Source organism: Mastomys coucha, unplaced genomic scaffold, assembly GCF_008632895.1.
Source record: "Mastomys coucha isolate ucsf_1 unplaced genomic scaffold, UCSF_Mcou_1 pScaffold17, whole genome shotgun sequence".
NCBI classification, from domain to species: Eukaryota; Metazoa; Chordata; class Mammalia; order Rodentia; family Muridae; genus Mastomys; species Mastomys coucha.
Window position 1 is genome coordinate 16,062,491 of NW_022196899.1, and position 21,543 is coordinate 16,084,033.

At 41.6% G+C, this 21,543-nt stretch overlaps 1 protein-coding gene across 7 annotated transcripts in view; it reads left to right on the forward strand.

Annotated features, from left to right (window-relative positions):
- Positions 1 to 21,543, forward strand: part of Tbl1xr1 (TBL1X receptor 1) — a 137,557-nt gene that overhangs the window by 109,775 nt on the left and 6,239 nt on the right. For all 7 annotated transcript variants that reach the window (XM_031376440.1, XM_031376438.1, XM_031376443.1 and 4 more), the window contains 12 exons: positions 762 to 907; positions 2,169 to 2,391; positions 2,913 to 3,045; positions 3,434 to 3,575; positions 4,031 to 4,094; positions 4,178 to 4,275; positions 5,107 to 5,167; positions 13,658 to 13,779; positions 13,917 to 13,991; positions 16,212 to 16,339; positions 16,949 to 17,114; positions 20,745 to 20,846. In XM_031376440.1, coding sequence (XP_031232300.1) covers positions 762 to 907; positions 2,169 to 2,391; positions 2,913 to 3,045; positions 3,434 to 3,575; positions 4,031 to 4,094; positions 4,178 to 4,275; positions 5,107 to 5,167; positions 13,658 to 13,779; positions 13,917 to 13,991; positions 16,212 to 16,339; positions 16,949 to 17,114; positions 20,745 to 20,846 — 1,460 coding nt within the window. The remainder of the gene's footprint in view (positions 1 to 761; positions 908 to 2,168; positions 2,392 to 2,912; positions 3,046 to 3,433; positions 3,576 to 4,030; positions 4,095 to 4,177; positions 4,276 to 5,106; positions 5,168 to 13,657; positions 13,780 to 13,916; positions 13,992 to 16,211; positions 16,340 to 16,948; positions 17,115 to 20,744; positions 20,847 to 21,543) is intronic.

Genomic DNA, 21,543 nt, shown 5'->3' on the forward strand with positions numbered 1-21,543 from the left:
TAACAACAAAAAGTTTGTTTAGATGAGTTACTACTAAATAGTAAAACTAGTATTTTTAGTCAGTGAATATACAAAAATAATGTACGAATTCAGTTACAATATGATTTATATTTCCTTTGGAAACAGTTTCATACAGCCCAAGTTGCTCTCTGTGAAGTCAAAGATAAACCTGAAGTCCGATCTTCCCACCTCTGCACTTCTGAGTGCTGCAGGACAGGTGTGTGCCATGGCACACAGCCTGGCAGTGTTGCTCCCAGAACCTAAGTGCATGGTGGGCAGGCACTGCTGACTCACTCACATCTACAGCTCTAGGCTGTGTCAGTTCATCTTATTTCTCTTGTTTTCTAGTTTGGATTTATTTCATGTCTTTTTTTTTTTTTTTTAAATATACCACAGAAATATGATCTGTCACATGAATCTTGATTTCATTTTGTTTCAGTTGAGGCAGTTGAAGTCTGTTATTTCTGACATCTTTTCAGTGATTTGTATTTGGTGCATTTTGGTATTACTGTTGTACAGTTAGAAAAACTAAAGCCATGTAACCCATTAGAAGCCAGGTATACATTGACCCATGAGCAAAGGAAAATAAAAGGCTGACACATTTCTCTTTTACTATTTCTGTTTTAAGTCATATTTTAGTTGTCCATTTACAATGTTCAGGTGATGGTATGTAATTATAGAAGATAACAGGTTTTTCTGTTTGTGATTTAATGTAATGTTACTAGCAACATAAGTTCTTACAGTGTTTCTTTTGCTTTTAGGATTTTCTCATTCTGCGTTTACCTTTGGTATAGAAAGCCATATAAGTCAGTCCAACATAAATGGTGCCCTGGTCCCACCCGCTGCACTCATCTCTATCATCCAGAAAGGCCTGCAGTATGTAGAGGCAGAAGTTAGCATAAATGAGGTAAGGCAGATGAGTTTCATTTCAACACTGATTCTCATTCTTAAATGTGGTTTTCGTTTTTGTGTTTTGTTTTGTTGGTTTTTTTGTTTTTTTATTGAGTATCTGACCTTGACTTTACAGGTTCAGACAGAATTTCACTAATGTACCAGTCTTTGTACCAGTGGACAGTTTTTGTAGATTATTCCTTTAATTGTGTATGTGTGTATGTGTATGTGTGTGTAGGCAAAGGAAATCACGTTTAACACATAAGTAATTTTGCTGGGTAGTACTAAGAACAAACTGGAGGCAAGGACATAGAACACTGCCGTTAGTTTCATGTACCCTGATTTTGGAAGCCAATTTATTTGTAATTGATGCCAACATTGATTCTCAGTGCTACGTGTCCAAGGTTCATGTGTCAGTAGTGTGTTCATTTCCTGTGTTGGTATGCTACTTGTGCCTGAGGCAGCCTTACCTGCTCCCTGATTCTATACATTAGCTTTGTAGCACAGCCAAACTCATTCCCTTCTGGACTGTTACTGGGTAGCTCCTGGGAAGATGAGGCGCTGTGACAGGGTCTCATGGCCTTCAGAGCATTAATAAGCACACACTGCATGTTCTCTCTGAGCAGAAGTCTGTCGTAGCTACAGTGTTTAGTGTGTGGCCAGAATATGGAGAGGTGAACACATGTCCCCTCCCCTCTTTTTTTGATAAAAGTAAGTGAAAAGATTTTAGCTATTTAAAGTAGTCCAGTCCCCTGTTGGTATTCTTAGGGATGGGTTCTACATAGCCACAGTTAGCGTTATCTGTGGGAGCTCTTCATTTACACCTAATGTCAAGTTTGTATATTGTACACATCTACATCACTTATGTGCTATGATCATCCTGTAATGTTTAGAGAAAACCAGTAAGATAAAAGATCTGCTTCAAGGTCAGTACAGGTGCATTCCTGTATTCCAAGGCCTGGATCCTTGTTGTATGACCTATTCATATTGGGCAGTGTTTTTTACTAACAGCTTTCCTTACCTGAATGCTGTACATGATCATTTTACTATCTTTAAGCTTTTGTGAATGGCCTCTTGTATCGGTTTGTCTTTGTGCAGAGTTGAGCAGCACCTCAGTGACAGTTAGGGGCTGCTTGCATGTTTGTCATTCTTGCTCCCTCCCTCCTCCTTGCTTAGGTTCGCAGTTTCCTCAGAATGAAGTTCTTCATTTTGTTAGTGGAATATTTGTTAACTTCATGACTACATCTCATTTTTCTTTCCCGGTTTTCCAACCCCAGGATGGCACCTTATTTGATGGTCGGCCCATCGAGTCTCTGTCCCTGATCGATGCTGTCATGCCCGATGTAGTCCAAACAAGACAACAAGCCTATAGAGACAAGCTTGCACAGCAGCATGCAGCTGCAGCCGCCGCTGCCGCCGCCGCCACTAACCAGCAAGGATCTACAAAAAATGGAGAGAATACAGCAAATGGGGAGGAGAATGGAGCACACACCATCACAAGTGAGCAGGGATGCTTAGAGATGCTCCTCACACTACATTACCGCAGCGCCCCAGCCTTAGGCTGTACTGACCCCCAGCTTTTGTCTCTACCCCAACTTGTATCACACAGTTCATATTTTACATCTAAGTTTCAAGAAGCTAAATGCACTGTGTTTCTTCCTAAATGTTTCTGAAACCCTTTTCTACTCTTAAGTGAATTTTTGCATCTGCATTTGATTTCTAAGTAAAATTTTGTAATAGTCTCTGTTACAACCATCCAGCAAGGCTCTGACATTGAGCAATAAAGATGACTCATGTTATATGAATGATATCAGCAACCCCTACTGGCAGAACTCAGAATAGTGTTGTTCCGGACTATTCAATTCAGCTATGCTGAGGTATAACCCTTTCCCCCCATCTCTTCTTACCACTTCCACATACACATTCTCTGGGCATAAACACTCACACTTTTAAAGTAGTACAGTCATACTTGCTAGAATTGTGCTTACCTTCTGACAGAACTGCTACTTCTCATGATGCAGATAACCACACGGACATGATGGAAGTAGATGGGGATGTGGAAATCCCTTCCAATAAAGCGGTTGTGCTTCGGGGCCATGAATCTGAAGTTTTCATCTGTGCCTGGAACCCTGTTAGTGATCTCCTGGCATCAGGGTAGGTTTTTCAAAGAGCTTTCTAGTATTGAGTATTTTGTCTGGTTTTAGACAGGATTTACTGTCTAACGTTGGCTTGTTGATCCACCTGTGTCCTGGGATTATAGGCCTGTTTTACCATGCCCAGCATGACAGTGGCATTCAGGAATACCTCAACACAAGGACTGCTATGTATGTTCTCCTTTCCAGCTGTGCCTGTTGATTGCTTACGATCCTTTTGCCTTAGGAGATTAGTATTTCCTGGGAGGAGCTCTAAAATGTTGAATAAGAAAAATATTAGAAATGTTTATGTCTGGTAGTATACTTCTTATTCAGGTGCTAAATGTGTGGCTTGGATTCTGGAATGCTTGCTCATATGAAGACTTAAGCTGATTTTTTTGACTCTGAAGGTCTGGAGACTCCACAGCAAGAATATGGAACCTCAGTGAGAACAGTACAAGTGGCCCCACGCAGCTGGTGCTTAGACACTGCATACGGGAAGGAGGGCAGGACGTGCCCAGCAACAAGGACGTCACCTCGCTAGATTGGAATGTGAGTGCTCTTCTCTTGCATAAGTGGCCTGTGAATGAAGATATTTGAGGAATCTTGAAATTAGATCCCAATTTTAGCTTCAACCTGGCTCCATATTCCTAAAATCCTAATCAGAATTTAAAAATAAATTGAAGGCTTTACTTTTTACTTCTTACAAAAAGCATTCTCATGGTATCATTTTTATGTTGCCCTTCCTGGTCTATACCTGCCCCATGCTCACTCATGGTCCCCTGTGAAAATGTCGTGCTCCACAGAGCTTCCTGCCAGTGCTCGTACTTGGGATGGGCCTGTCTTGAGAATACTGGCTTCATCAGTTAATGGGCTTTTGCCAGCCTTTGTTGGCACTTACACATAGATCAGGGTCATTTGTGCCTGGGACTTAAACAGGCAGCAGGTGTGTAGTAATTAAATGGCCTTTTGAGTTGTGTAATAAACAAAATGTATTTCTCTGCCAGAGTGAAGGTACACTTCTAGCAACTGGGTCATATGATGGATTTGCCAGAATATGGACTAAAGATGGTACGAAACTTTCTGATTTTATTGATCTTCTAAATTATAAAGTTTGAAGTAATTTTAAAGTTTTGTTTTGTTTTTTAATTTAGGTAATCTTGCCAGTACCTTGGGACAGCATAAAGGTCCTATATTTGCATTAAAATGGAATAAGAAAGGAAATTTCATCCTAAGTGCTGGTGTGGATAAGGTAAATGAACATTCAGCCAAGCTCTATCTAGAATATATTTGAAAATAATTTTTTTTCTTTCCTGCTAGTCACTTCAGCAAACTTCAGTTCATTCAAGCATGAATTGGGGATGGTAGTAGAAACTTCTTATACCGTCTGCTTGTTTTCCTGAATCTCCGCACTGTGTCTTTGGTTGATGTGGGCTGGGATGTGAACCTAGTGAAGCATCACAACTAAGCACTTCACCTTATGCTTCCAGGTCATCTCAGCGAGGACTGTGGCTATTTCCACCTAGCAAGAACAGGCTGGGTAGTGCTGGGGGCGGGGGCCGAAACTGGCTTAGACTCGTATTTTCAGGGAACAGTTTTAAAAGGGAGATGAAGGAGTTGGAAGAGCCAGCACTTGTCACTTTCTTTCATAGGCAGTTCCAGGACTTGCTTTAAGTGGTAACTAAATGTAAATGGCCTTTTGGGTGGGGGTGTGGCCAATGTGAGGCTCAAGAAAAAGAAATCTTTTAGTGGTCATTTTACTATAACAAGAACTTTCCTCCTCATAACCCCTGAGCTGGAAAAATTGGCACCATTGCAGTGATACCCATTTAACAGTCTAATTCAATGCGGACACTTTGACAAACAGTAGTTGTTATTGGAAATAAGTTGTCGAGAAATCACCACAGAAGAGTGAAGCTCATCATGATCTTTTCCCCTGAGCTGAGTGTAGGTGGCCTTGTGCTTCGTGGAATAAAACATTGACTATAGAGTTCACTACACACTATCCCCCTGCCTCCGTACAGTCAGGCGTCCATTCTGCTGCTCACGCATTCTTTAATTTTTCTTCTCCTTTTAATCTCAGACCACCATCATTTGGGATGCGCATACTGGTGAAGCCAAGCAGCAGTTTCCTTTCCATTCAGGTAAATCTTGACGACACACATGGCAGCTGCTGTGCTCTACAAAATTCACTCAGGGCCTCAAGTGTCAAGCAGCGTTCTTGGTGCCAGTTCTCTTGAGAGGCATTCCATAGCTTTCGAAGGGTTCCTTCTTAGAGGATCAGTAGGGATTTTGTTTTGTTTTGTTTTGTGAAATGTACCATAAAGAAAGTACAGGTTGTGTAATTAGAGTGATGATGTAGAGCTGGAAGAGGCAGTCAGGGTAGCACTTTAGAGTTGGAAGGTCTGGCTGTAAATGTACTTTCTCCACTTGATAAGCTCTCAGGTCACTTAATGTTGATAGCTTCATTTTCACTATATGTAAATGAGGGCTCTTGATAGCTATTTATTTATTGCAATGACAAGAAAAATGCCTTGGAATAAATTAAACTATTTACTGCTCACATATCACTGCCATCTTGTGCATTTTAGATTGATTTGCCTGAGTCAGACCTCTTTTGTCTGTGAGTAAAGTTTTGTGTGGGTATTCTTGGTGTGTTTTTTGGGTTTCTTCCTGTGTGATGCACAGTGGTACTCTGGGCGTGCAGCTCAGTGCCCTCATGGCTTTCTTGTCTGAGAAGGCGAGGAGGAACAGCATCTTGCTGTGTGTACCAGGCTGGCTTCAGACCCACAATACTTGTGCTCTGAGGATTCACACTATAGCTGGTCAGGAGGCTGTGGGTTATCTTCCTCATGTTTTTAGGAATGAGCAGCCATGTAGAAAGAGGCAGAAGTGAGGCTGAGCAAACTGACCAAGAGCAGGATGGGAGTAGAGTGGTTTGCAGACAGTGTAAAGCCCTAAACGTTTAACTCTGTCAGAGTTTCCACACTAAAGCACTCTGTTTACCTGTTCTGCTTCCCTTTCAGCCTGACTTCTAGTCTTTCCCCAGCTGGACTTTTCCTTGGTCTCTGGCTAGTCCCACATGTTTCCTCCTACTTAACAGAGATATAAAGTTTAAAAAGTTGGGGGATGGCACACATGCTTACAGCGTAAAGATGATAACTGAGGCGTTTCTCATTGTGTTCTCTCAGACTTCGAACCAGAGCTTACTGAGGGGATAGTCTAAGCCTGTTTGTCTGTTTGACCTTGCCTGATGTATGCATGTGTGTGTTATGGGATACTGGACTAAGGGATAGGCCACTCTTTCAGATGGGAACCAAAAGACAAACAAGAACCAGAGAGAAAGGAGTTAGGAGAGGAAGAGTGGGAGAGAACTGAAATGTTTTAAAATAAGTTGTACTTTAACAATGTTCTGCTGAGAAATAGTTGACATTTGGGCTGATTGTATTTATCTTGAAATGTTTATACATGTATACACCATTGAAATCATCACACTGAAGATAAAAGTACACCTATTACCGTGAGGCTTCTCTCCTGACCCTCTGCGGTCTCATTCTCCGGCAATCACAGTAGCCACCAAGGATTAGTTTATGATGTCCTTACAGAATCATGGGTATATTTTATTTGGAGCACTCTGGGCTCTCATTCTGCTTAATTACTTCTCTGTGTTGTAACAGAGTACTTTCTTTTGCAGGCAAGGTCTCTTTGGATGGCCTATCTAGTGTGTTTGCCCACTATTGAAGTAAATTAGTGTCTTCTGTTTGGTCTTATTACAGATAAAACAACTATAAACTTTCAAAAGTCTTTAAATGAGTATGTGTGGAGAGCTGTTCCAAGAGCGAGTGGTCTCATAAGCAAGCCCTCATTTGGCTAAGCTTGCTGCCATTGGTTGCTTCCGCCTCTGGTGACCTATCCGCTTTTGCCAAGTGGCCCATTGGGATTGGCTAAGCTTGGGAGTACTCAGTGACCGACGGTGGGCCGGAAGGCGGAGCTTAAGCTCGAGAGAGGCAGGAGCTGCAGAAGCCAGAAGTAGGAGAAGCAGGCAGGAAAGCAAGAAAGATGTACCAGTTGGAGGCCCGTATGGGGGAAAAACCTCTTGAAAGTAAAAGAAAAGTAACAAGTATGCAATTTTATTTCTTAGAATATGGAGTAGTAAAATAACTGCATTGCTCAGAAACTGAAATTGTTTTCTAAAGCAATTTAGTCTCAACCAGCCATAGGCCTCAGGTGTCTCTGTATGCTTTCCAGACCTTAGTGTATGATCCTATTTTTAATTGTAGCCAATTTGATTATTTTGTAATGGCATCTTACTGTGGTTCTAATTTGACTATTTTCCTAAGGAACTAGAATGTGTATGGGGGAGGGACACAGGTGGATATGGAAGCCAAAAGGTCCATATCAGGTGGTCAGGAGTCTTCCTCTATCACTGTGCCCATTAGTTTTTGAGGCAAGGTCTCATTATTTCGACTACACTGGCTGGGTGACAAGTTCCAAGAGCCTACCTGCCTCCACCTCCCCAGTGCTGAGGTTGCAAGTCCACACTACCATGTCTGACTTATGTGTTGGTTTTGGGCATCCAAACTCACCCTCATGTTTCCTGCATAGCAGGGAATTTATCTACTGAGCTAGTCCCCTCTTTCCCTTTTGTTATTTATGTTGCCTTCGCACAAGTCACTCATTAGGTATACAGCAACATTTTCTCTTTATCTATAGTTTATCTTTACTTTTGTTACGTTTTGTTTTCATCACAGGGTGTGCGGTCTTTACTGATCTCAACTTCAGATATTATATTCCATGTTATGTTTTTTTTGGGGGGGGGTTGGTTTTTCAAGACAGGGTTTCTCTGTGTAGCTCTGGCTGTCCTGGAACTCACCCTGTAGACCAGGCGGGCCTCGAACTCAGAAATTCGCCTGCCACTGCCTGGCTGGATGTTCCTAACATCGATGCATTCCATAATTAGTCTGTCCCTTAATTGTTCCTTGTTCCTTGTTTTTAAGCAGATTGTCAGCATGGAACACAAGCTGGTTTGAGCTTGAGGTAGTCCTGCCGTAGCCATCTGACTGCCGAAATCTAGGTTTCTCCCATGCAATGCCTGTTTTTCATATACATGTTTTCCATTCCTTTTAAAATGACTTTTTGACTGAATTTTTTTCTTTGAACTGATGGACAATTTAAATTATGTTGCTTGGTTTCTAAGTATTTGGGGCTTTTCTAGAGGCCTCTCAAATGCTGATTGCTAATTTCGTTTCACTCTTCTTGTAAACATGTAGACTGATTTGTTAGCATTTAGTGTTAACATGACTGTTTTTTTTTTTTAACCTCTTACTGCTTTTCCATCTGTAGACCATCCGATTTTGAGAGACAGATACTGAAATCTCCCAACTATTGGAAAACATACAATTAATTTCTCTTTTTTCTCTCTCTCCCCCCTCCTTTTGAGGCAGGGTCTCACAGTGCACTTGGAATTCACCGGTGGCCAGCAAGCTCTAGCAGCTTTTCTGAGTCTGCCATCCACAAAATGTTGTAGGCAGTGATTCAACACAAGCATGGCCATACCTGGCTTGTCATGGCTGGGATCAGCACTCGGGCCCTCTTGCTGCTGTAGCATGCACTTATGCCTACTGAGCCATCTCTCCACCCAGTTACCTAGAACTGAGGTTAGGTGGAGGGATTGTGAGTTAGTGCTTAGTAGTAGTATTTAGGAAGTTTTAAAAGTAAGGAGATAGGTCCATAACAGTTGTAGCAAGTAATTATTAAAAATCAATCTACGTTAACGCAGTGAGATAGGGCTCTGCAAGCTGATGTCTTCCCAGGTTCCTGCCTTTAGCCTGCTGCCGAACCCTTGCTTGCATTTCCCAAGTCATCCTTGCCCTGAAGCTAGCCTGCCAAGAATGGTGGCTGCTGGCTGTAAACCCCCAGCCCCTATTTATAACAGTAAATCTTAAACCCTCAAAATGCTCACACAAAAACTCAAAACGCTATTGATATAAATACAAGTTACACACGTAGACAGAGCAAATGTGCCCTATATTACTCTGTTGTCCTATGATACTGTGGCTTTTTAGGCCACGTGGATTTGGTTCATCTTCTTTTCCTATAGCTTCCATCTTGTCTCCTCCTTTCCATCCCTCTGTTTCTCTGTCCCCTCTCTGAGACTTTCAGCTCTGCTTTCTCGTCCACTGCCCAATCACAGTCTCTAGCCTTATCTGACTAACAAACTGAATACAAGTAATACTATAAATTTGTGTCTTTATAACTAGTTAAACTTTTGGTATGCGTTTCTTAGTCATTGTTCTATTGCTACAAAGAAACACCATGACCTAGGCAACTCTTAAAAACTAAATCATTTAACTGAGGCCTTGCTTACAGTTTCCGATGTTTAGCCAGTTCCTGTGATAGGAAGCATGGTAGCAGATAAGCATTGTGCTAGAGAAGTAGCTTAGAGTTACATCCTGACGCACGGGCCAGCAGAGAGACGGGAACTAACGTTACACCTGACGCACGGGCCAGCAGAGAGACGGGAACTAGCGTTACACCCTGACGCACGGGCCAGCAGAGAGACGGGAACTAGCGTTACACCTGAGGCACGGGCCAGCAGAGAGATGGGAACTAGCGTTACACCCGGACGCACGGGCCAGCAGAGAGACGGGAACTAGCGTTACACCTGAGGCACGGGCCAGCAGAGAGACGGGAACTAGCACACCTCAGAGCCTCCAGCAGGGCACATGGTCTAATCCTTTTAAACAGTTGTACTTGCTGGTGACTTAAGTGTTCAAATATTTGAGCCTATGGAGGGGCATCTTATTCAACCACCATAGTGTATTTGGTCACAAAATTTAAAACTAAAGAAATACTCTGAACACCATTGACTGAAACACTTAAAGTGTGTGAATTATATCTCAGTAAAGCCGTTAAAAATGCCAGGTAATTGTCAAAGAGAAAAGTAAGAAATAAGAAAATACTACTAATAAATAAATGTACCTTTTTCTTCATAGGTTTATTCTTTTCAAAATTATGGAATCTAAGTGGATTTCTAAAAAAAAAAATCAGAGAGTTTTTCATTTTAGCTCTAAAAGTTTTAAAATGTATGATACTGAGAAATTAGTTTTCATAGTTTCCTCTAAGTGTGTAAAATGTGACCATAATAATAAACAGGCCTTCCATGTGCTGGGTACATGTTGTGTTAGGTTTGTAGTCCTAAAAGCCTTACACTGCCTGGGCCTGTCGTAGGACTGACTGTTCCCTAGTGTTTCCCTGGGTTGCCAGGGGATCAGGAACATGGCAGGTACTTTTATCATAACACTGAGTTTAGCATTCCTAGCTGAAGTTCTTAGTTATACAATTTTCTTTTTTCTTTTTAAATATTTCACAATTCATTTCATGTTTTTCATCAGGCAAGTTTGCCTAGAAGATTGAAAAATCCAGAAAAATCTTAATTTTATGTTTAGAATGCCCTCTCTCACATGCAGTCTTCACAACCAACAGCATATGTTAATTGGTTTCCATGTTTTGGTGGTTTGTATATGCTTGGCCCATGTGGCACTGTTGGAAGGTGTGGCTGTCACTGTGGGTGTGGACTAGCTGCCTGGAAGTCAGTGGTTTGTTAGCAGTCTTTGGTTGAAGTTGTAGAACTCTCAGTCCCTCCTGCACCATGTCTGCCTGGACACTGCCATGGTTCCCATCTTGATGATAATGGGCTGAACCTCTGATCCTACAACCAATTTCAATTAAATGTTATCCTTATAAGAGTCACCTTGGTCATGGTGTCTGTTCATAGTAAAACCCTAACTAAGTAAGACACATGTCATGCAAAGGTCCTTCCCCATGTCCTGCTGATTTTTTTATTATTCTTTTTCTTCCATTAATTTATCTGTTCACTTTACATCCTAGTCACTGCCCCCCCCCAAACACACACACACAACACATAACCCCTCTCCCATCTTGTCTTCCCCTTCCCTGAGAAGGGGGTGATCCCCCTTGAGTACCAACACCCCTTGAGTTTGAGTACCAACCCACCCAGGCACATCAAGTCACTGTAGGAGGAATAGCTACATCCTCTCCCACTAAGGCCAGACAAGGTAGCCTAGTTATGGGAACAGGATCCACATGCAGGCAGCAGAGTCAGGGACAGCCCCTCCCCCCGTTGTTGGGAAACACACATGAATACCAAGCTGCGTATCTGCTCCATGTGTGTTGGGGCCTAGGTCCAGCCCATGTATGCTCTATGTTTGGTGTTTCAGACTCTGAGAACTCCTATGGAGTATCTATGCCCTCCAGGTACCTCAGTCCTTTGCCGAACTCTTCCACCAGACTCCCAGAGCTCCACCTAACGTTTGACTGTGACTCTCTGCATCTGTTTCAGTCATCTACTGGGTGGAGCCTCTCTTAGGACAGGAGTTATGCTAGGCTCCTGTCTACAAGCATAACAGACAGTAGTAGTGTCAGGTTCTTGCCCATGAGATGGGTCTCTATTAATTAATTAGTCATTAGATCATTAATTAATTAGTCATTAATTAGTCATTCCCTCCTTCTCTGCTCCATTTTTATCTCTGTACTTCTTGTAGGCAAGACAGATTGTTGGTCAGAAGTTTTGTGGGAAGGGCCTCCCAGTGAAGGGAGTCCTGCCTGACTAGAGGATATAGTTTCCTTTTTTCCCTGAACCCGTGGCATGTCTATTTTTTGTGTATCTTGCAATTTGTCAGCCTCCTCTCAAGGTTGGAGGCCACTCGGGCTTTTAGAGGTCATGTCAGACATTTGACCTTCTTCATATTATTTTTTGCATAATTATTTTCTAAAAGAACTAAAAATTCCAGCCTCCCCCTCTCCCTCCCTTATTTTCTACTTCGTAATATTAGAGTTACATTTTATTAAAAATAAATTTATTATTTTAAAGAATGATATTTTGTTAATTTTGTAATGTTTACTGAATCAGGATTTTGGCAGGAAGACAATCTATACTTGGGAATCCAAGAAAGGGACTAAAGCAGAAGGAAATCCTTGTAGCGGTGTTGGGAAGAAGGAGCGTTAGAGCCAGTGAGGTCACCCAGAGAAGAACAGCTGAAGGAAAGACCAGGGAGATGGAAGGTACTGCCAGTCCAGTGAGAACCTGGACCACTGGGCAGACACTGCCCGGTAGCAGCAGGGACCGTTGTGAAGCCCAGGCTCAGCTAGGGCAGGAGTAGTGAGTCCCCTCCCGCCATCTTGGGCTTTTGTTTCTTTCTCTGTGAAGCAAGCTTAGGACTAGGAAGCCCAGGAGTCTGGAGAGGGGAAGTTATGAGACTTCGCCTCCTGGTCAGGGTGAGCCTGAAGGCAGATGACGTGAACAGGACGGCTAGCTTCACAATGGATACACCGAATATTTGCCGACAGTCACATGCTGCTGACTAGGGTGCCACAGCTGCTGGCTGATGCAGGTAGCATCCCTCTGGAAGTTATCCTGGCAGATGTGAGTGAAGTGATAGGTTTAGGAAACATCCCGGAAAAGCTGCTGGGGAAAGCATCCCACACTTTGCTGCGTCTCCCTGTGGGATTGACAGCCTCACCAAGGAAAGAAAGTAGCTTTTTCTAGCATTGTAGACCATGCGAATGCGTTGCACTGAGGCTGAGTCTAAATGTCCTATTTTTTTTACCCCTGTGAAAGCCCTGAGTCCACCACAGCTGACTGGAGTGTGAAGTCAGGTTCTTCATGTGTTCACACTCAACCCAGTCACTTGCTACCCTTGCTCTGATCTATGAGGCGAATGTCACAGAACCATTGCTGCTTGTTGTAAGGGAAAGAAATATGTACTCCTCTGAGCTACAATCAGGCAGCATAAGTCTTAGCCAATTTTTGGACATTTGAGATTTTAAATTGTTTAAAGCAAATCATTTGATTTTTCTTACAGAGGTACTTACAAGAATTTTTAAAAGAACGTTTTTGTCAATAGCATTCATTGTTGTTGACCATGGGGATGGCTCTGATTCATTTATCCGACTTGTAATTTGTAGCATTTTATCAGCATACAACTTCTTGCTTGGTTTTGGCAGCATCCTCGAGTATGAGTTTAGAGGTGGGGTGTTAACCCCAGCCTCTGAATGAAGGATCCCCATGCTAACAGGTTCAGTGATTCATTGGTAGAACCAGAGTCTTCTATCCATTATACAGGCACAGGAAAATGAAATAGAAATAAAAAGAGTTAATCTCCAGCTTTTTTAGTGTGTGTGTGTGTGTGTGTGTGTGTGTGTACACATATGTAAAATTTGGTTATACAAAAGCAAAGGCTCCAGTCCGCAGCATGGATTACCCTGCACAGTGATCACGCAGCTGAAAGGTTTTGGCATTTTTGATCTCCATCTCTGTCTCCCTCTCTTAAAAAGTTAGAGGAGGAGCTAGAGAGATGGCTCAGTGGATAAGAGAACCAGCTGTTCTTCCAGAGGACCCAGGTTTAGTTCCTAGCAGCCATGTGGCAGCTCACAATTTCTTAGTAACTCCAATTCCAGGGCATCTTACATACATGCAAGCAGGACTCCAGTGTACATACAAATGAGTGAATGAATAGTAAAATCTTTAAGTACTGCTTAGGATATGCTTCAGAGCTAACGCTCCTGGGTGACACTCGTGCTCAGTCCAAAACCCCACCTGTGTTCCTTTCTAGCTCCAGCACTAGATGTCGACTGGCAGAGCAACAACACCTTTGCATCTTGTAGTACAGATATGTGCATTCACGTCTGCAAATTAGGACAAGACAGACCTATCAAAACATTCCAGGGACACACGGTAAGAAGTCTTTTCCCTTCTATAAGTGGGTATTTTGAGCGAATAATATCAAGTAATATTTAAGAATAGTTTTTAAGTATGTATATAGTGGCAGCCCGTTGTATAAAATGAAAATATAAATATACTGTTGTTTTTAGAATGAAGTAAATGCTATCAAATGGGACCCAACTGGCAATCTCCTCGCCTCCTGCTCAGATGACATGACATTGAAGGTAATTCAGATAGTGGGTGCTTTATGTCTCATGGGCATTTAAGGCTTCTTCTTCTTTTTTTTCTTTTCTTTTGTTTCTTTTTGTGGGGCATGGGTCTCATACACTTCTGGCTATCTTGGAACTCAGCTATATAGATCTGGTTGGCCTTGAATTCCAGATACTCACTGTCCCCTGCCTCTTGAATGCTGAGTAATGGCTTGTACTACCGTACCTGGCTTAAAGCTATTTCAAATGTCCTCTTGCGTTGCAAAGTCGATCATCAATGGGAGGAGAGGCCCCGGGCCCTGTGAAGGTTCTGTGCCCCAGTGTAGGGAATGCCAGGGCCAATAAGTGGGAGAGGGTGGGGTGGCAAGCCGGGGGGGTGGGGGGGGAGACAACAGGAGTTTATTCTTGTTGTTTTTTTGTTTTTTGTTTTTTGTTTTTTTGAGGGGAAACTGGGAAAGGAGAAATCATATGACATGCAAATAAAGACAATATCTAATAAAAAAATCACATTTTGAAAATAAAAAATGGCTACTTTGTGGAATAAACTATTTTTCTCTTTGTGGCTTCCTAAAATAAATAAATAAATAAATAAATAAATAAATAAATAAATAGTGTCCTCTTGCTCTGTAAACCTAACTGAGGACTTTTCTAGCTTTTTATTGGTTAATCTTGTTTCCTCTGAAATGCTTACATACTTGAATATAGGAAATTCTATTAAAAGAATGGCTATGCAGTGAATTATGCTGCTGTATTTATCACAGTTCTCACTGGTAGTGAGGCTATAAGGGCATAGATTAATGTATAAGAGGCCTATGAAAATCTGTACACAAGGAGATTGTGAATTCTCTGTTGTCTTCAAACTGGAAACCTAGGAAAGCTAGTGTCTTACTTTTGTTATGCTAAGATACTATGATGAAGGCAACTTATAGAAGAGTTTATAGAAGATTTATCCCACAGGTAGTGAAAACATCATGTTGAGGTAAAGACCAGCTTAGTGCTAGTCTCTGCAATGACTGAGCCCTTTCACTTCCTAATGCCACACATGCTCTACTGAAAACATTTTTCCTCAGCCTCAGTACCAGGGACCGTAGTGACAACCCTTACAAATAGGGTGGTCCTGCAGGAAAAGAACTTGGTTTTCTAGGAAAAGGCTAAGTGTTCCTTCCCCTCCCTTAACCTCCAGGCTCAAATGTAGGACTTGGGTATGCTAAGGAAGCGTGACAATGCAGAGCTGCATCCTTAGCCTTGTTTTGGTTGTGGTTGGTTTCATTTTTGTTGCTGTTTGTGTGTGTGTGTGTGTGTGTGTGTGTGTGTGTGTGTGTGCCATAATCTCACTGCGTAGCCTGGGCTGCCTTTGAATTTGAGGTCCTGCACATCCTCAAGAGTATGCTGGGTGGTATAGGATGATATCACCATGCTGGCTTCCCTGTCTTCGCCTTGTGTTTTCTTCACATGCACATGCGTTAACACTTATAATATAAAGGAATGCCAATATTCAGAGAAACTTGTTTCGTAGATTGAGCTGCAAGCTGAAGAGCCTAGCACTAGACACCTTGGGGTCTAGATTGCAGGGTTTTTCACCCAACAAAGAACTCTGGGTCACAGAGGATTTCAAAGCAGAAATGAAGTGGGTGGTGTGTTATGAACAGCAGGCTATAGATGATAAACTTCATGAAACAAAGTTCCTTAGCTTGAGAAGATTAGCAACGTGGAAAGAGGAATGTGACAAGGGTTACCGGAGTGACATGGTAAGCTTGCCAGACCCAAAAGCTTGAAAACAAAAGCCAAGTTTTAGAAATGTATGGTCAGCCTCATTTCCTAGGACTGTAAACTCCTGAGCTACAAAGCACTGTGTGAAGTTTACTGCATTTCAAGAGTGTTTGTGTTTGTGTGTGGGAACTGAACCAGGGGCCTCGAAGGATGCTAGACCACTCACACACACACACACACACACACACACACACACACACACACACCGCTAAATTACTGGAACCCTACCTAGTTCAAGGGCTTTGTAAATGTAGAGATGAGTTAGTTCACTCAGCTTCAAGTTTTGCAATCAGGAATAGATGGATCAAAGTTAAATACCACATTCAACTACTTTTACATTTCTTTGTTGTTATTCTCTTGATGTTTGGCTGTGCATTTTTGTTTTTGTTTTGTTTTACTTTAAAGATCATGCTTTTAAAAGTATCTGTTGTTCAGGAAACTGCCACATTTCTTCTTTTGGTTTAGATCTGGAGTATGAAGCAAGATAACTGTGTCCATGATTTGCAAGCACATAATAAAGAAATTTATACTATTAAATGGAGTCCGACAGGACCAGGGACAAATAATCCAAATGCCAACCTGATGCTAGCAAGGTGATGTGTCTGTCTCACTTCTCCTGTTGAGTCTCTCATGCATAAAAATTTTGGGAAAAATATGGCAGAAAACAGGAGGCATATCTTGAGGGAAATAAAGTTCAGTGGGAACCTTTAAACATGGGTTTTTAATATTAGAATTTCAGGGCTTACTGCTTTTTTTATATGTATTAATATAAAATCCAATATGAATAAAACCCAATAGTTTTTATCCAATAGGTTTTGCATATTGGCACACACTTATAACCCAGCACTTAGGCCAGGGTGCCTAACAAAGTAAGCCTGAAACCCACCCGGGCTCTATAGTGAGACTCTCTATCTCAGTTAACGGCAGATCATTTGGGCATAGGATAATAAAAGTCCATCAGCATTTTTTTTTATAAAGAGATTGAGAACCAAGGACCAATAACCAGGATTGCTGGGAGTAAAGTGATTGGGCGGGGCCAGGGCCTTCAGTCTTTTGCATGTTTCCCCGCCAGTTCCCACAATATTTGGATTATAGCACTTTAATTTGCTCGCCTGTTAGGATGGGCAGAATGTGGGAGGCTAGAGGCAAGGCCAACAGAGTATTTGGTTACTTAAAAAATTATTTTCCCTTTCCATTTTTAGTGCATCTTTTGATTCTACAGTTAGGTTATGGGACGTAGACCGAGGGATTTGCATCCATACTTTGACAAAACATCAAGAGCCCGTGTACAGTGTGGCTTTTAGTCCTGACGGCAGGCATCTGGCAAGTGGCTCATTTGACAAGTGTGTGCACATCTGGAACACACAGGTATGTTCCATTAATTTAAGTTACATTTACTAAATTAGAAGCATTTATCTATTTACTTACATTTTTGTTTTCCTTTATGTGACATCAGTATAATGCTTAGTTTTAATAATCTAAGAGCACTTGGCACTTTATAGTTAAATCAACACTGACTAAAAGTTGCATTTATACGTGCAAAGTCAATTTAGAAATAAATCTCTCCTTTACCTGTTTGATTCTTGAGCCGCATGGTCTATATGAAATGAAGAAGCTTATTGTAAACTTGACTTTGTTGAGGTAAAAGGACAATATCTCCTCAGTGACCTAGCGCTTGCCTATCTTTTCAGGGACGATAAAGAGCTGCCCCCAGATAGAAGCCAGTATGTTGCTTTTGCTCTCACTTTTTAGCTTTAACATTGTGACCCGCGAACCGCCCTGTGTTGGTGTAGGGCATGCTCATGCATTGTCGGCAGCCGTTTCCTATTCTGGAGGAGATGTCCACTGTAGTGTATTTGATGAGTCACTTGCTACAAACCATTCACATGAGTATATTTCATGAAATTACATGTCTGCTGGCTCAAAAAGGCCCATCCCGAAGAGCTTCCGGCCATCCTTGCCTTCGTGGCCGATGATGGCCTCGTACTCAGCAGGGCCCAGTCTCCAGGTGGAGGGTGATATTTCAGTGAGATTCCAAGCTTACGTTATTATGAGAATGAAGCTGAGTAACCTTATCAGTATGTAGGCTGAGATCTCTGCAGTTTTGAAAATTCTCGAGTTTTACTTTTAAAAACGAGCATTTAAACTAAAGACATCATTATGGCACTTTGTACATATTTTGATTTTATTAAACCTGTTTCCTGCTTCTCTCTCTCTGACGCTCTGCCCACCCCTACCTTCACTTCCCCCAGCTGCCATTCCGGCCTCATGCTGTCCTCTCCCTCATTAAGACCACTCTAATCCTTCTCATAACCGTAACTCTAGTTTCATGATGTGCACTCCAACCAACATTAACAAATGCTAAAATGCAGGATACTCCTAAGAGGAAATGTTTTATTTGTCGTTCCAGCTCTACTGATTTTCCTGTAACATGTCATGGTTAATTTTCTCTAAGGTTACATAACATTTCATTGTGTATACATGTTTCCTTTGTTCTCTTCATTCATCTGTTGATTCTCATCTTGAATAGTACAGCTATGTACATGTCTCTGGTGTGTTGACTGAGTCCTTCATCTGTGTGCTTGGGGCACGGCTCCTCTGCTTCTCTCCCTCACTCTCTACGAACCTCCATAGTGATTTCTGTAGTGTTATACTAGTTTGTACTCCTATTAGCATGTTGGCACTTTTTTCTTGACAGCCATTCTGACTGGGGAAAATAGAAGCTCAAAGTAGTTTCAGTTCACCTTTCTCTAATGGCCAAGGATTTTGAACCATCAGTACTTGTGTTCATAGCTGAATCCACAGTCATAGGTCTAATCACTGTGTACATTATGTGTCTTGATCCTTGTTATTCTTCAGATTTTCTGTTCTTGGTGCTTTATTCTTCAGCAGGTACCAAAATAAATAACTGTACATTTCTACATTTGTTTGATCCCTAAATTTATAAGTTACGTTGAGTTCATTACTCAGGAATGTGCTATATCTGCTTATCTGTCTATTTCCTTAATAAATACGTATTCTTTATAGTTGTTGTTAAATGTTTGCAAGACTTTCCAGTGGAAATCCATTGTGAAAAAATAATTTTAGTGAAATGTAGCTCACTTAAGTAAGGGACATGGCCAGCTCTCTGCTGTTTTGAACCATTTTACCTTTTGAAAGTTCAGTGTGAAATGGCAGATGGCATCTGGTGATATATGCAGGATTGTTCCTTCATGTTTCTCATAGTGTGCCTCCTGCAGGTATGACAGTCAATAGGGTGGTGTCTTATTCCAGCATAGAGATGAGATGATGTGACCCACTAACTCTCTCTGTCATAGTTCTGCCTACTTAGACTTGTTTGGGTTCATTATTGCTCTGTATGAACTTAGAGATAGAGTGATGCCTGTCCTTACAGTAGGTCGGTAGAGAAGTAGTTTGTTCATGGCTGGCAGATGGCCATTTGTTTACTCCACAATCATCCCTCAGTGGAAGGTCTGTAGTCATCCATCAGTGGAAGGTCTGTAGTCACCCATCAGTGGAAGGTCTGCAGTCATCCATCAGTGGAAGGTCTGCAGTCATCCATCAGTGGAAGGTCTGTAGTCATCCCTCAGTGGAAGGTCTGCAGTCATCCATCAGTAGAAGGTCTGTAGTCATCCCTCAGTGGAAGGTCTGTAGTCACCCATCAGTGGAAGGTCTGCAGTCACCCATCAGTGGAAGGTCTGCAGTCACCCATCAGTGGAAGGTCTGCAGTCACCCATCAGTGGAAGGTCTGTAGTCATCCATCAGTGGAAGGTCTGCAGTCTACAGCGTTTGTGCCACTCATTCCTTTCTTTCCTCAGTAGCGATAGATACTTAACACTGCTCTACTCAACTTTCTCTTCAGTTTTCTACATCCATGAAAACTCTTAAAAAGGACAAAACTTTTTCAAATTTCTGATCACACTTCATCTGTGGTTTGCACATGATGTTGGGCTGAATTTGAACAGGAACTACCCTAAAGCACTTTGGACACATTTTTAGAGAACTTCTGTAACATCTTTCAAGAGGAATATGTATATCTTTTCTTCCTTTATCTTCTTTGGACTACCTCTGGACCACTCCTTCTACTCTAGGAAACGTGCTGTAAACAGCATGAACACAATGTCTTTCTTAATGTTTACATTTTGTCTTTGATATGCATTTTCCTCTTGGCAAAATGTATATGTCCCTTGGTGACAAGAATGCTTTGTATTCTGCATTCACTGTTCATGGTAGGTATTGTTTCAAAGAAGCTAAAACTCCTAGTGGGAATGGTCACCAACACTAGAAAAGCAGTTTGTGCTGAAACCATTCTTTAAGGATAGTCTGATAACATTTGTGAAAGGGTTACCATAGAATTATTATTTCTAGAGGTTTAAAACCTGCCTATATTGTTATTTGAAACCAAGTCCCACCTCTGATTGCATAAAAATTAATGTATCATATATTTTTGACTCATTCTCAGACCCAGTCTATTTATAAATTCTTTTATCTTTGACAGTTTATTTTGAGCTCATATACTGCCTTTTAAATTAATTATTTATACTAAGTTTATATGGATTACTGTAATTCTGTAGTAGCCTCTTAAGTAGGTTCTCTCCTCCCTCGCCTTTTCCTCTCTTCCTTGTCTTTTCCAATTAAAAATTACTATACAGTAACTACACATACTAACAGGTTTCACTATGATATGATTATAAATGATACAGTGCACTTTGATTAGCTTTCCTCCACTATTCTCTTGTCACATTCCCACTAGTTCGCTCCTCCCATGTAGTTCTCTTCATCTATCGGCATCTGGGGGGTTGGAGTAGAGTTGCAATGGGAGCCTAGGCAGCTTAGCAGTGGGTACACCACTGAAGAAAATGTCTCTTTTTCCTCAAGCAACCATTAACTATTTAGAGATCCTCAAGAGGGGTGGGGGTGAGGATTGGCTTTGTGAGTTCCTTTCCCATATTACAGATTTCTATAATGATACTTAGGTTCTGTTTTTCATATTTTTAGACAGGTGCTTTAGTTCACAGTTACAGGGGAACAGGTGGAATTTTTGAAGTTTGCTGGAATGCAGCAGGAGACAAAGTTGGAGCCAGTGCTTCGGATGGTTCAGTGAGTATGCACATGAATTATTAAAGACAAGGGGACATGTTAGGGGCATAGTTGTGTTCTTTACAAAATAATAAATTTTGGTTAAGGTATCAACACCATTCCTAACACCCCTCCCTGGGCTGTGTGCTAAATATGTTTATTACATTTGCATAATATAAATAAAACTTAGGGGTGATTTTGCCAAAGAGTCTTCATAAGCAAGTAATGAGGAGGTTTCAATGTAAACCTTCCATTTTTGGAATTAAATGTAATGAAGTATCTCTTGGTAAATGGTCTTTTTAAGGCCTGCTTCCCACCTCTCCTCTCTGTAAAGGAGTGTTGAAGGATGAGGAATGGAGGCTGGTTTCTGTGGGGAGATACTTGGTACTGACCTTCAGGATGTTGTTAGTAGATTGTGGGAAAACAAACGGTAGTTGAGCCTCTGCCATTCTGAAGCAGGAAGGCTGGAGAGAGGAAAAGTGAGCTGCTAGCTGAGATGGCCCCATAACCCCTGGTGCGTTCTGTTCAGATCCGAGTCTGCTTTGTGTGTTCTCCATCCCCTTTTTACTGACTATAAAGACTAAGTCCTTAAACTTTCAGCAGCACTTTCTCTGGTACTGTAGCTCGGGAGGGCTCACATCACAGCATAGTGACCTGACGTCCTTCAGTTAAGGCTTCTTTCCATGATTTGTTACCTTGGTTTTATGAATTTGCATCT